At 43.7% G+C, this 15,320-nt stretch overlaps 1 protein-coding gene across 2 annotated transcripts in view; it reads left to right on the plus strand.

Moving 5' to 3' along the window:
- GLRB (glycine receptor beta) overlaps nt 1–15,320 on the plus strand; it is a 212,149-nt gene that overhangs the window by 154,925 nt on the left and 41,904 nt on the right. For both annotated transcript variants that reach the window (XR_011316977.1, XM_069744125.1), the window contains exons 5-7: nt 1,842–2,071; nt 14,193–14,275; nt 14,792–14,932. Coding sequence is in view for 1 of the 2 variants with exons in the window: in XM_069744125.1 (XP_069600226.1) it covers nt 1,842–2,071; nt 14,193–14,275; nt 14,792–14,932 (454 nt within the window). In the remaining variant the exon portion in view is untranslated. The remainder of the gene's footprint in view (nt 1–1,841; nt 2,072–14,192; nt 14,276–14,791; nt 14,933–15,320) is intronic.

A 15,320-nucleotide genomic window follows, 5' to 3' on the forward strand; every position in this document is an offset into this window, starting at 1 on the left:
CATCAGACAGGAGTCGATCGGTTCAGGATATCTGGCACGACCTACAGGCACCACCAGAGACATTAGGCTCCAAGCTCCAGACAGCGGTTACAAGGTTCCAGACTGTGGTCGTCAGGCTCCGGGCATCGGACCTAGGAAGGAACTCAAGCGTGATGGTGCAAGCACCGCCGTACTTGATATGAGCCAGACAGAGTTAACACCGCATGGTAGTCAGAGCACAGAGTAGTAGATGCTCAGCAGAAACACCGGTTTCAAGAGACTCAAAGTCACTGGGAGTGAGGCTCCTGATGAAGAGGGATTCCAGGAACATAATCACAGCAGACACAGTTCAGACAGGATCAGGTACAGGATCAAGGATTCTGGCCTGGATATACCGCCTCCAGGACAGGCGCCAGAACAGGACAAAACAGGAATCAATGCAAGGACTTTGGTACCAAAAGATAGGCAGAAGAGGTGCAGGAACACAAACACGCTTAACAAAGTTCAGGAGCTTTGTGAGTAGCTCAGCCCCCGCCCATAGGGCAGGAGAACTTTATATATGAGCTGCCCCTCAGCAATTGGCTGGGGACAGCATTTGAAGTACACATCCTAACCCTGATAAAAGCAGGGAAGGTGTGGCCGCGCACGCCCTAAGCACAAACACAGAAACCATTACAGCACAAACAGTGCAGGATCTGAGGCTCAGGGCAGCTGACTGAAACTGCATGAACAGACCCACGTGGAAAGTCATGCACCAGCTGCAAATGACCTCACAACCCGCGGACAGCTTCACAGCAGCAACCAGGGACCGCACATGAGGAAGGTATACAGCAGGGCAAATACCTAAACACCCATGTACGACTGCGCAGCAGAGCAGGGAACTGAGAAGGCTCATCCAAGTAACAGCCAACAGTATCCCAGCTCAAATCAGGGGGAAAAGAGTAAAGGGTTAAAGCAACCATATGCATTGTCATGCCGAAAACCAGATACAGACAGAATGGCGTGACAGGAATTTTCTGTTTTACGGCACTTGCATATTACTGTTATTTGTAAGCCTGAGCATATTTACGTAGATTGTAGGGTTTGGAGAATTCATGATCTTTGAGACTACGGCCACAATTCATTAGAACAGTTTTTTCCCAAATTCTGGTGTAAATCGCTTTGAAAAGTTGTAAAATTGTAGCGCAAAATCTGGCAAATTTTTGCACTTTTACTTCAGGTTTTCCCAGCTCTGGCAAAATGGGTGCAACTGGATACAACGGGGACTTACTCCACAATTCGTCTAATTCATGACCTGTTAAGGCATTTGTTACGCTAGATATCTTACCAAGTTAAAGACTAGAGTAAGACTTCTGTTGTGGTGCATGGGGGCACACGCCACTCGTCAGACACTCCTGATTCATCACCCTTTAATGAATCAGTAGCGTCTGTTGCCTAAATCCCCCCCCATCAATATCAGCAAGAATTTATCTGGACTTGATGAATTAGAGCCTAATATTTTCTACATAGAACAGCTCTTGCTGCAAAGGTATTGGGCACAGTGGCTGCTTTTACGCCAGTCATGCCCACTTTCTACTCTTTGAGTTCGGTTGCACTTGATAAATGTCCTCTACAAATTATAATATTTTAGATATCCAGTAATTAAATAGAACAAAAATATTATCTTTAAAAAAAAAAAACACCAAATGGAAAAGTTGCTTTTTTACATGTAATAAATTCTCATTTATTTTGCCTGGTGTGGTTAGGTGACCTCAATAAATCTGGAATACTTCATGATGAGATAATGATGATGTGAACCTGTCCATCAAAGACTGTTACCACATTTACTGCAAGTACAAATTTTTTCCATTTTTTTTTTACAGGACTACAGAGTCAACATCTTTCTAAGGCAGAGATGGAATGACCCCCGACTAAAGCTTCCCAATGATTTCAAAGGCTCTGATGCGCTTACAGTGGATCCGACAATGTTCAAGTGTCTGTGGAAGCCAGATTTATTTTTTGCAAATGAAAAGATGGCCAATTTTCATGATGTCACCCAAGAAAATATCCTCTTGTTTATTTTTCGTGATGGAGATGTTCTGCTTAGCATGAGGCAAGTTTCCTTCAGTTTTTAATCCTCCCTCTTTATAAGGTAGATTTATTTATATGTGGAAAGTTTTTACAACTCTGTAGGTACTACAGTGCAAAGGTGATGAAAGATTGTGCATCGGAATATTAACAGAAACATAACTCTTACACTAATTCTGGTCTGTCAAATATGCAGTCTTGATATAGAGTATTTAAAAGGGTTGGGCATTTTTATATACACTCTTGTGAATGGCCCATTAAAGGGACAATGTAGCCTTGCAGCACTGGGGTCATAGGTTCAAATCTCACAAAGAACAACATCTACAACGAGTTTGTATGTTCCCATGTTTGTGTGGGTTTCCTCAGAGTACTCGGGTTTCCACCCATACTCCAAAGACCTACTGATAGGGAATTTAGATTGTGAGCCCCATTGGGGACAGTAATGATGTATGTAAAGCGCTGTGAAAATTAGTAGCGCTATATAAAATAAATAGTAGTTGTAGTCTTCCAGAAGATTTTAGCCTACCCAACGACTAGCACCATTGGGTAGGTCACTTTAAGGCACGTGGAAACACTACCTAGATAGTCATTTGTTGCAGGAGAATACCATAGAAAATCCTCAACATTAATCATGACAAGCCAGGTTATTATTATAGCGCCATTTATTCTATGGCGCTTTACATGTGAAAAGGGGTATTCATAATAAAAAAAAAAAACACGTACAGTAATCATTAACAATATAATTCTACTGACAGGAGGAGAGAGGACCCTGTCCACAAGAGTTCACGGTCTACAAGGGATGGGTGATGATACAATAGGTGAGGGAAGAGGTGGTTCATGCAGTGGTATAGTAAAGCTAGTGTTACTGCAGGTTGCAGGCTTTTCAGAAGAAGTAGGCCTTCAGGTTCCTTTTGAAGGTTTCCACAGTAGGCGAGAGTCTGATATGTTAGGATAGATCTTTCCAAAGTAGGGGGATGCACTGGAGAAATCTTGTATGCAATTGTGGGACGAGGGGAGTAGAGAAGGAAATCTTGTGAGGATCGGAGGCAACGTGCAGGTAAGTATCGGGAGACTAGGTCACAGATGTTTGAAGGAGAAGGGTTGCAGATGGCTTTGTATGTTACGGTTCAGGTTTTGAACTGGAGTCTCAACGTACAGATCCTGGAAATATTTTTGAGTTGCAGTTAGCAGGAGGTGGAAAGGGCTTCGATATGTGGTTTGAAGGAGAGGGCAGAGTCAATATTTACCCTAAGGCAGCAAATCATGGGGGGAAACTAACAGAGGGTGAGATAAGGAAGTGGTGGGTAAATGTCTGGACTGTTAGGTATGAAGAGATCCAAGATACGGCCAAGTAGATGATTGAAAGAGATGAGAGAATCTGTAGTAAGAGGGAATTATTATTATTTATTTATTTATATAGCACCATTAATTCCATGGTGCTGTACATGAGAAGGGGTTACATCAAAATACAAATATCACTTACAGTAAACAAAACAATGACAGACTGACACAGAGGGAAGAGGACCCTGCCCTTGCGGGCTTACAATGTACAGGAATATGGGGAAGGAAGCAGTAGGTTGAGGGTTGCAGTAACTCCGATGGTGTTGAGGTGGCCGTGTGGTCATTACAGGCTGTAAGCTTCTTTGAAGAGATGGGTTTTCAGGTTTCTTTTGAAGGATCCAAATGTGGTGGATAACTGGACTTGTTGGGGCACAGAACTCCAGAGGATGGAGGATATTCGGGAGAAGTCTTGGAGGCGATTGGGTGAGGAGCGATTAAGCGTGAAGGAAAGAAGGAGGTCTTGGGAGGACCGGAGATTACGCGAGGGAAGATATTGAGAGATTAGTTCGGAAATGTACGGAGGAGAAAGGTTATGGATGGCTTTGTAGGTCAGTGTTAGTAGTTTAATCTGCATACGCTGGGAAATTGGGAGCCAGTGAAGGGATTTGCAAAGACGGGAAGCAGTAGCCTAGCGAGGAGAGAGATTAATTAGTCAGGCAGCAGAGTTAAAGACGGACTGAAGGGGTGCGAGAGTGTAAGAAGGTAGGCCACAGAGGAGGATGTTGCAGTAGTCGAGGCGGGAGATGATTAGGGCATGTACAAGCATTTTGGTAGAGTGAGGGTTGAGGAACGGACGGATTCTGGAAATATTTTTGAGCAGGAGGTGGCGAGAGCTTGGATGTGCGGTTTGAAGGACAGGGCAGAGTCCAGGGTTACTCTGAGGCAGTGGATTTTTGGGACGGGGAAAGTGTGATTTCATTTATTTTGATAGATAAATCAGGTAAGGAAGATATGCGAGATGGAGGAAAGATAATTAGTTCAGATTTGTCCACATTGAGCTTGGGGAAGCGAGAGGAGAAGGAGGATATGGCTGATAGACACTCTGGGATTCTCTAGAACAGAGAGGTGACATCTGGGCCAGAGAGGTAGATCTGAGTGTCATCAGCATATAGATGGTACTGGAAGCCATAGGACCTTATGAGTTGTCATAGGACGAGTGTATAGATTGAGAAGAGGATGGGACAAATGACAGCCTTGAGGGACACCAACAGAGAAGGGGCGAGATGATGATAGTATGGGAGTAGGAAACGCTAAATGTGCGGTTGGTAAGGTATGAGAGAATGGTCCACTGTGTCAAAAGCAGGGGACTGGTCCAGGAGAAGGAGGACAGTAGTGTTGCTTGGCTTTGGAGGTTAGTAAGTCATTGGTGACATTAGTTAGGGCAGTTTCATTTGAATGATGTGGTCAAAACCGGTCAAGGAGGGAGCAGGAGGAGAGTTCAAGATGGACAATGCTGTTCCAGTAGTTTTGATGGCTTTCTGGGGATGTGTGTGATTGAGGCATGTTTAAAGTATGATGGGAAGACACCAGTTGTTAGTGATAGGTTGAAGAGATGGGTTATTGTTGGAATGAAGACTGTGGTGAGGTTTGGGATGTGCTGGAATGAGATCTGGTCAAATACATGGTGGTACGATGTGATCTGGAGAGTAGAGGGGAAAGTTGATCTTCTGTAATGATGGAGAAGCTGGTTTTGGAAGATTAATTGAGTAGTTATGAAGAGGGTTTGTGGGGAGTCGGGACTGTAGGTCAAATCTTTCTCTGATGTTGCAAATCTTCTACTTGAAGAATGTGGCAGAATTTTAAGCTGAGAGGAGAGGGAATATGTGCTGAGGAGGGACTAGAGAAGTGAAAGTGGTTTTGAACAGCTGTTTAGGGTTGTAAGGCAGGGATGAAATGTGAGATAAGTAGGTTTGTTTTGCAGCAGTGAATGTTGACTTGAAATTGGTGAGAGACTGTTTGTATGTGATGAAGTGTTTACTGGAATGGCATCTTTTCCATCTCCACTTAGCAACACTGGATGCCTGTTTCAGTCAGGCTGGTATGCCAGGGTTGCCTATTGATTGTCCTTGCTTTGGTATGTGTGATGGGGGTGACCGATTCGAGGGATGCTGCTATGGTGTTATATAAAGCGGCGGCGGCAGCAGCAGCAGCATTGTATAAGGAACCTATGTCTGCAAGAAGGAGAAGAGACTTAGAAAGTTAGTGTAAATCAAGGTATTTGAGTTTTTTGCGAGGGTGTGCAAGTTTGTGGAGTGAGGATTGTGCACTTGGAAGGGAGAGGGAAGAGAATGTGAGTAGGTTGTGGTCAAACAGGGGGAGAGGTGTTAAAGAGGTTAGATATGGAACCGACACAAGTGACGATGAGGTCTAGTGTGTGGCCAGCTTTGTGAGTGGTTGTGGAAGCCAAAGGAGGAAGTGAGCGTTAGAAACTTGGAGACCGCTGAGTGGGAAGTGTCAATAGAGATGCTGAAACATTAATGGTAGAAGAAAGAATCAATGCAATAAGGGTGTGCACACTTACAAATTATGGTGGAAAATAAGTATTTGGTCATTAGCAAAAGTTCATCTCAATATTTTGTTACATATCCTTTTTTAGCAATGAAAGAGGTCAAACGTTTCCTGTAAGTCTTCACAGTGTTGGTGGTATGTTGACCCATTCCTCCATGCAGATCTCCTCTAGAGCAGTGATGTTTGGGGCCTGTTGCTGGACAATATGGACTTTCAACTCCCTCCAAAGGTCTTCTATGGGGTTGAGATCTGGACGCTGGCTAGGCCACTCCAGGAACTTCATATGCTTCTTACAAAGCCACTGCTTCGTTGCCCTGGCAGTGTGCATGCTTGGGATCATTATCATGCTTAAAGACCCATCCACATTTAATCTAGCTGATTAAAGGAGGTTTGCACTCAAAATCTCACAATACACGGTCCTATTAATTTTTTCATGTACACGGATCAGTCGTCCTGGTCCCATTGCAGAGACACAGTTTCAAAGCATGATGTTGCCACCCCCATGCTTCACAGTAGGTATGGTATTCTTTGGATGCAACTCAGCACTCTGTCTCCTCCAAACGCAACAAGGCTTGCTACCAAACAGTTCTACTTTTGTTTCATTAGACTATATGACATTCTCCCAATACTCTTCTGGGTAATCCAAATGCTCTCTAGCCAACTTCATATGGGCCCGGACATGTAGTGGCTTAAGCAGGGGGACACATCTGGCACTGCAGGATCTAAATCCCTGGTGTTGTAGTGTGTTACTGATGGTAGCCTTTGTTACGGTGGTCGCAGCTCTGCAGGTCATTCACTCTGTCCCCCCGTGTGGTCCTGTGATTTTTGCTCTCCGTTCTAGTGATCATTTTGATCCCACGGGGTGAGATGTTTCGTGGAGCCCCAGATCGAGGGAGATTATCAGTGTTCTTGTATATCTTCCATTTTCTTATTATTGCTCCCACAGTTGATTTCATCACACCAAGCTGCTTGCCTATTGAAGATTGTCTACCCAGCCTTTTGCAGGGCTACAATTTTGTTTCTGGTGTCCTCCTTTGACAGCTATTTGGTCTTGACCATAGTGGAGTATGGAGTGTGATTGTTTGAGGTTGTGGACAGGTGTCTTTTATACTGATAACAAGTTCAAACAGGTGCTGCTGCTACTACAGGTAATGAGTGGAGGACAGAGAAGCGTCTTAAAGAAGTTGTTACAGGTCCGTGAAAGCCAGAAATCTTGCATGTTTTTAGGTGACCAAATACTTATTTTCAACCATAATTTGCAAAATAAATCTTGCCAAATCAGACATGGTGATTTTCTGGATTTGTTTTCTCATTTTGACTCTCATAGTTGTGGTCTACATATGATGTAAATTACAGGCCTCTCTCATCTTTTTAAGAGGGAGAACTTGCACAATTGGTGGCTGACTAAATACTTTTTTTTCCCCCCTGTTGTACAGTGGGGGGAAAAAATATACACAGTATATACTCGAGTATAAGCTGAGATTTTCAGCCCATTTATTTGGGCTGAAAGTCCCCCTCTCGGCTTATACTCGTGTCATGCCCAGGGGTCGGCAGGGGAGGGGGAGCGAGGACTGTCTAATTATACTCACCTGCTCCTGGCGTGGTCCCTGTAGGTCCCTGGCTCCCCCGGCGCCGGCAGCTTCTTCCTGTACTGAGCGGTCACAAGGTACAGCTCATTACAGTAATGAATATGCGGCTCCACCTCCCATAGAGTTGGAGCCGCATATTTATTACTGTAATGAGCGGTAACGGTGACCGCTCAGTACAGGAAGAAGCTGCCGATGCCAGGGAACAGACGTGCAGGGACCGCACCAGGAGCAGGTGAGTATAACGGGGAGGGGAGCGCTGCATGATATTCACCTGCTCCTCGTTCCGGCGCCACTCCGTCTTCAGCTGTGACGCTCAGGTCAGAGGGCGCGGCGACGTGGTTAGTGCGCGCCCTCTGCCTGAACGTCAGTGCAGGAGACGCTGAAGATGGAGCGACGCCGGAACGAGGAGCAGGTGAATATTGAAAGTGCCGGGGGCCTGAGCGACGGAGAGGTGAGTGTGATTATTTTTTTATCGCAGCAACAGCAAATGGGGCAAGTGTCTGTATGGAGCATCATATGGGGCCATAACGTTTGTGCAGCATTATATGGGGCCATAACGTTTGTGCAGCACTGTATGGGGCCATAACGTTTGTGCAGCACTGTATGGGGCCATAACGTTTGTGCAGCACTGTATGGGGCCATAATGTTTGTGCAGCACTGTCTGGGGCCATAACGTTTGTGCAGCACTATATGGTGCAAGTGTCTGTATGGGGCCATAACGTTTATGCAGCACTATATGGGGCAAGTGTCTGTATGGGGCCATGATCAACGTTTGTGCAGCATTATATGGGGCAAATATCTTTATGGAGCATCTTATGGAGCCATAATTAACATTTGTGCAGCATTATATTGGGCAAATGTGTCTATGGAGCATCTTATGGGGCCATTATTAACCTTTATGCAGGATTATATGGGGCATATTTTAATATGGAGCATCTTATGGGGCCCATCATAAACTTTATGGAGCATTATATGGGGCTCCTGATTCAATATGGATATTCAAAAACACTTAATCTACTGATGTCTCAATTAATTTTACTTTTATTGGTATCTATTTTTACTTTTGACATTTACTGGTAGCTGCTGCATTTCCCACTCTAGGCTTATACTCGAGTCATTAAGTTTTCCCAGTTTTTTGTGGCAAAATTAGGGGGGTCGGCTTATACTTGGGTCGGCTTATACTCGAGTATATACGATATGTAAAGTACAGTTGGGGAAAAATATACATATATATGTACAGTGGGGGAAAATATATATATGCTGCTCAAAAAAATAAAGGGAACACTTAACCAGAATATAACTCCGAGTAAATCAAACTTCTGTGAAATCAAACTGTCCACTTAGGAAGCAACACTGTTTGACAATCAATTTCACATGCTGTTGTGCAAATGGAATAGAAAACAGATGGAAATTGTTGGCAATTATCTAGACACACTCAATAAAGGAGTGGCTCTGCAGGTGGGGACCACAGACCACATCTCGGTACCAATGCTTTCTGGCTGATGTTTTGGCCACTTTTAAATGCCGTGCTGCGCCAATCCTCTGGAATGCTCTACCCCAAGATATTAGGACCATCCATAATTTGCATAGTTTTAGGCGCTCGCTCAAAACACATTTGTTCAGAGCGGCCTATCACGTTCACTAATCAAAGTTATGTTATGTTTGTGTGTGTGTAGCCCATTCACTATCCCCATCTATTCCCCAACCCCTGAAGATGGCTGGACCATGATTGTAAATACATCATTGTAAATACACACCTGTACTTTGTATCTCCCCCACCTCATTGTAGATTGTAAGCTCTCACGAGCAGGGTCGTCTTATTTTGCTTTAATTATTGTATTGTTAACGTTGTTACTTATGACTTTTGTGTTTTGAAACTGTTAAACTGTAAAGCGCTGCGGAATATGTTGGCGCTATATAAATAAAGATTATTATTATTATTATTATTATTATTATTAAATGTTGGTTGTACAACCCACACAAGTGGCTCAGCTCATCCAGGATGGCACATCAATGCGAGCTGTGGCTAGAAGGTTTGCTGTGTCTGTCAGCATAGTGTCCAGAAGCTGGAGGCGCTACCAGGAGACAGGCCAGTTCACCAGGCGTTGTGGAGGAGGCCGTAGAAGGGAAACAACCCAGCAGCAGGACCGCTACCTCAGCCTTTATGCAAGGAGGAACAGGAGGAGCACTGCCAGAGCCGTGCAAAATGACCTCCAGCAGGCCACAAATGTGCATGTTACTGCACAAATGGTTAGAAACAGACTCCATGAGAATGGTTTGAGTCCCCGACTTTCACAGATTGGGGTTGTGCTCACATCCCAACACCGTGCAAGACGCTTGGCATTTGCCACAGATCACCAGGATTGGCAAATTCACCACTGGCGCCTTTGCTCTTCACAGATGAAAGCAGGTTCACACTGAGCACGTGACAGGGTCCGGAGATGCCGTGGAGAGCAATATGCTGCCTGCAACATCCTTCAGCATGACCTGTTTGGCAGTGGGTTAGTAATGGTGTGGGGGTGGCATTTCTTTGGAGGACCGCACAGCCCTCCATGTGCTCGCCAGAGGTAGCCTGACTGCTATTAGGTACCGAAATTAGATCCTCAGACCCCTTGTGAGACCATATGCTGGTGCGGTTGGCCCTGGGTTCTTCCAAATGCAGGACAATGCCAGACCTCATGTGGCTGGAGTGTGTCAGCAGTTCCTGCAAGATGAGGGCATTGAAGGCATGGACTGGCGCGCCCGTTCGCCAGACCTGAATCCGATTAAACACATCTGGTACATCAGGTCTTGCACCATCCACCAACGTCACGTTGCACCACAGACTGTCCAGGAGTTGGTGGATACTTTAGTCCAGATCTGGGAGGAAATCTCTCAAGATACCATCCGCCGCCTCATCAGGAGCATGCCCAGGCGTTGTAGGGAGGTTACACAGGCACGTGGAGGCCACACACACTACCACATCATTTCCTTGGCTTGAGGCATTTCCAATGAAGTTGGACCAGCCTGTAACTTCATTTTACACTTTGATTTTGAGCATCATTCCAACTCTAGACCTCCGTGGGATATTAGTTGTAATTTGCGTTGATAATTTTTAGGTTTTATTGTTCTCAACACATTCCTCTATCTATATATATATATATAATTGTCTAAGGTCCACTTCCGTCTGTTTGTCTTTCTGTTTCTATGTCACGGAAATCTCACGTCACTGATTGGTCGTGGCCGGCTGGGCGCGCCCAATCCCCTCCAGTCAGTGTCCAAATAGCGTTTTAGCAGTCCGTTAAACGGACTGCATTACACCGCGGCATAACGTGGTGTAACGCAGTCTGTTAACGCTGCCATCAACCCTGTAAGTGTGACCAACTTTTTAATATTGATGCTGCTATGCAGCATCAATAGTAAAAACATATAATGTTAAAAATAATTTTAAAAAAAATCATTATATTCTTGCCTTCCGGTGTCCGCGGCAGCCTTTTCCGCTCCTCGTGATGCTCCGGTCCCAAGAATGCATTGCGGCAATGACGCCAGATGACGTAGCGGTCTCGCGAGACCGGTACATCATTACGGGTTATTGCCGCAAGGCATTACTGGGAACTTAGCATCGTGAGAAGCATCACAAAACTCGTGGGCTGTTATATACTACGTGGCTGTGCAGTATACTACGTGGCTGTGCAGTATACTATGTGGCTGTGCAATATACTACGTGGCTGTGCTATATACTACTTGGGCTGTGCTATATACTGCGTGGCTGTGCTATATACTGCGTGGCTGTGCTATATACTGCGTAGCTGTGCAATATACTACGTGGCTGTGCAATATACTACATGGCTGTGCAATATACTACGTGGCTATGCTATATACTATGTGGCTGTGTTATATACTATGTGGCTGTGTTATATACTATGTGGCTGTGCAATATACTACGTGGCTGTGCTATATACTACGTGGCTGTTATATACTGTGTGGGCTGTGTTATATACTGCATGGACTGTTATATACTGGATGTCTTCCTGGAGCAGAACAATATTGTATCATACAATTATTAGGTTCTGTGGAAGGACGTAGATCTGGGTATTTATTATGATGGAATATAGGCTGAACTGGATGGACAAATGTCTTTTTTCGGCCTTACTAACTATGTTACTATGTTACTATGTTACTATGTTACTGCGTGGGCTGTGTTATATACTGCGTGGGCTGTGTTATATACTATGTGGCTCTGCAATATACTACGTGGCTGTGCTATATACTACGTGGGCTGTGAGACTTTCGCCCGGGGCCCTCAAAAGCCTGGAGCTCGCCCTGGCTTCACTGATTGTTCGCGGCCCGCTGGGCGTGACCAATCAGCGACAGATGCAATCCGGCCGCGAATTGGCTCGGGATTTGAACCACGCTTCCCTAATTGGTCGCTCCCGGCCAGCCGAATCCTGTGTATTCATTAAATTATTCTGAAATCTTAAATAAACTACATACATATTCTAGAATACACGATGCGTTAGAATTGGGCCACCATCTAGTGTAATGAATAAAGATTTGCGACCGGAATATTTCTTTCAGTGAGCGAAGGACCTTCGATGCGGTCGCGTGACTGTGACATCATCGAAGGTCCTTCGCTCAATGCATCCTTAGGAATGGAGGCCGCCGCTTGCACCTCTGAGAGCCGCGTGCCGTCGGAGGGTAAGTATATCCCATATTTTTTTTTTTTATTCTTTTTTTTTTAAATGTATATGGATCCCAGGGCCTGAAGGAGAGTCTCCTCTCCTCCAGACCCTGGGAACCATCCGCACCGCACACGCCGTATAAGATGACTGGGCGTATAAGATGACCCCTGTCTTATACGGCGAGTATATCCCACACACCATATTTTATATGGAAAAGTTGGGGGTCGTCTTATACACCCAGTCGTCTTATACGCTCAGTCATCTTATACACCAGAAAATATGGTGTATATATATATATTTTTTTTTTTCTGTTAATGTTGGTTATGGCTTAGAGCCATTGAAAACCCAAAAGTCATTATTTCAGTAAATTTAGAATATTTTATATAACATCACCTTGAAAAATTTTTAAAATACGAAATGTTGGCCTACTGAAATGTATGTTCAGTAAATGCACTCAATACTTGGTCATGGCACCTTCTGCATCAATTACTGCATCAATGTGCCGTGGCATGGTGGCGATCAGCCTATGGCACTACTGAGGTGTTATTGAAGCCCAAGTTGTTTTGATAGCAGCCTTCAGCTCGTCTTCATTGTTTTGTCTGGTGTCTCTCATCTTCCTCTTGACAATACCCTATAGATTCTTTATGGGGTTAAGGTCAGGCAAGTTTGCTGGCCTATCAAGCCCAGTGATACAGTTGTTTTTAAACCAGGTATTGGTACTTTAGGCAGTTTGGAAAGGTCCCAAGTCCTGCTGGAGAATGAAATTTCCATCTCCAAAAACTTGTCGGCAGAGAGAAGCATGAAGTGCTCTAAAATTACCTGGTAGACTGCTGTGCTGACCTTGGTCTTGATAAAACACAGTGGACCTACACCAGCAGATGACATGGATCCCCAAACCATGACTGATTGTGGAAATTTAACACTTGACTTCAAGCAGCTTGGAATGTGTGCCTCTCAACTCTTCTTCCAGACTCTAGGACCTTGATTTCCAAATAAAATGCTAAATTTGTTTTCATGTTAAAACATCTTAGACCACTGAGCAACAGTCCAGTTTTTGTTCTCCTTGGCCGAGGTAAGACGCTCCTGGCGTTGTCTAATGTTCAAGAGTGGCTTAACACAAGGAATGCAACACTTGTAGCCCATGTCCTGGATACGTCTGTGTGTGGTGACTCTTGAAGCAATGACTCCAGCAGCACTCCTTATGAATCTTCCCCCAAATTTTTGAATGGCCTTTTCTTAACAATCCCGTCAAGGCTGTGGTTATCCCGGTTACTTGTGCATCTTTTTCTACCACACTTTTTCCTTCCACTCAACTTTCCATTAATATGCTTGGATACAGCTCTCTGTGAACAGCCAACTTCTTTACAATGACCTTTTGTAGCTTACCCTGCTCGTTGAGTGTGTCAATGATTACCTTCTGGACATCTGTCAAGTCAGCAATCTTCCCCATGATTGTGGAGCCTAATGAAACACACTAAGGGACCTTTCTAAACACTTAGGAAGCCTTTGAAAGTGTTTTTGTTAATTATTCTAACTTACTGAGATAATGACTTTTGGGTTTTCATTGCCTGTAAGCCATAATCCTCAACATTAACAGAATTAAGCACTTGAAATAGATTTCTCTGTTTGTAATGACTCTATATTATGAGTTTCACTTTTTGTATTGAAGAACTGAAATAAATTAACTTTTTGATATTCGAATTTTGTGAGAAGCACCTGTATGTGTGTGTGTGTGTATATATATGTGTGTGTGTGTGTGTGTATATATATATATATATATATATATATATATATATATATATATACATATATATACATATATATATATATATATATTATATCTCCAAGACAATATAGTTCTTTACTTTAATGTATTTATTTTTCTGATAGCCACTCCTTTCTTGGCTACCGGAGACATTGCACAACTGAATTCATGTTCTAAATTGCACTATGGGGGCTTCAGGAACTTTACAGGTTAATTTATGGTTTACTTGCAGTATTGAATTTATTGTGAATTATTCATGTTGTATTTTTTACACCTACCCAGGTTGTCCATTACGTTGACTTGCCCCTTGGACTTAACACTATTCCCAATGGATACTCAGCGTTGCAAGATGCAGCTGGAAAGTTGTACGTACCAAAAATGTGTTTTCTATTGACCCATAGACGTCGGCACCCAGAACCACTGACACATTATCTTATATGATAACCAACATCTTAAACAGCCTTCAGTAATGATGATGGGGCAGTGATGTGCATCCATTTCTTGTTCTTCTCATTACATAACAGTATTTTTTTTTCAATTCTTCATTTTGCCTTTATAATATTCCAGATCTTGACATGCAATTGACGATTATATGCAGATGTTGTACACTTTTTTATAATATAATATTGCATGTAGTATGTATTATCAGTGGGTTCCTTCTGGGCATTCCTCCTGGATCTGCCATTTTCTACAGCCTATGGGTACATAGACTGAGTCCCTCTGGAGGCATAGACTGATGGGACTGATTGGGTACTGCGCTGTGGAATATGTTAGCCCCCCAATATATACTAGAGCCCATTAAGCATTTAGCATAATTGTGGCTAAAAAAAACCCTAAATTAATGCTTATTTATTTCTGCAATCTTTTGCCTTGTCATACAGTTGGATACACGACGGATGATTTGCGGTTTATTTGGCAGCCAGGAGATCCTGTGCAAATGGAAAAGATTGCTCTGCCGCAGTTTGATATTAAAACAGAAGATATTGAATATGGTAATTGTACAAAGTACTACAAAGGCACCGGTGAGTAACATTCAGGCTATGGATTCAGTACATTGCCGGTATAAGTAGGTGTCACCGGTATGGGAGTGAGGTTCTCATTGCTTAAATATAGGTGGCACTATAGGATTCTTTTTTGTATTTTTTTTTTTCCAATCTTGATGGTTTAACGGCTCTGGAAACATGGCTCCAATACTGCCGAAATGGCTTTGACAGGTTATGCCAGGGGTCAGGCCATCCATTACATTAGAAAGCAGATTAGTTTTCCTTTGTGGCGCGGCAATCTGGTCTTCCCCATTAACAGTCGCCTTGCTTATTGTATACATATTCTAAGACTAAAGGCTCGTGCAGATGAATCGCACGTGTGCTGTCCGACTTTTGTTCGCGCTGGCCCATGTTATTCAATAGAGCT

The sequence above is a fragment of the Ranitomeya imitator genome, chromosome 1 (genome assembly GCF_032444005.1).
Source record: "Ranitomeya imitator isolate aRanImi1 chromosome 1, aRanImi1.pri, whole genome shotgun sequence".
Classification (NCBI taxonomy): Eukaryota; Metazoa; Chordata; class Amphibia; order Anura; family Dendrobatidae; genus Ranitomeya; species Ranitomeya imitator.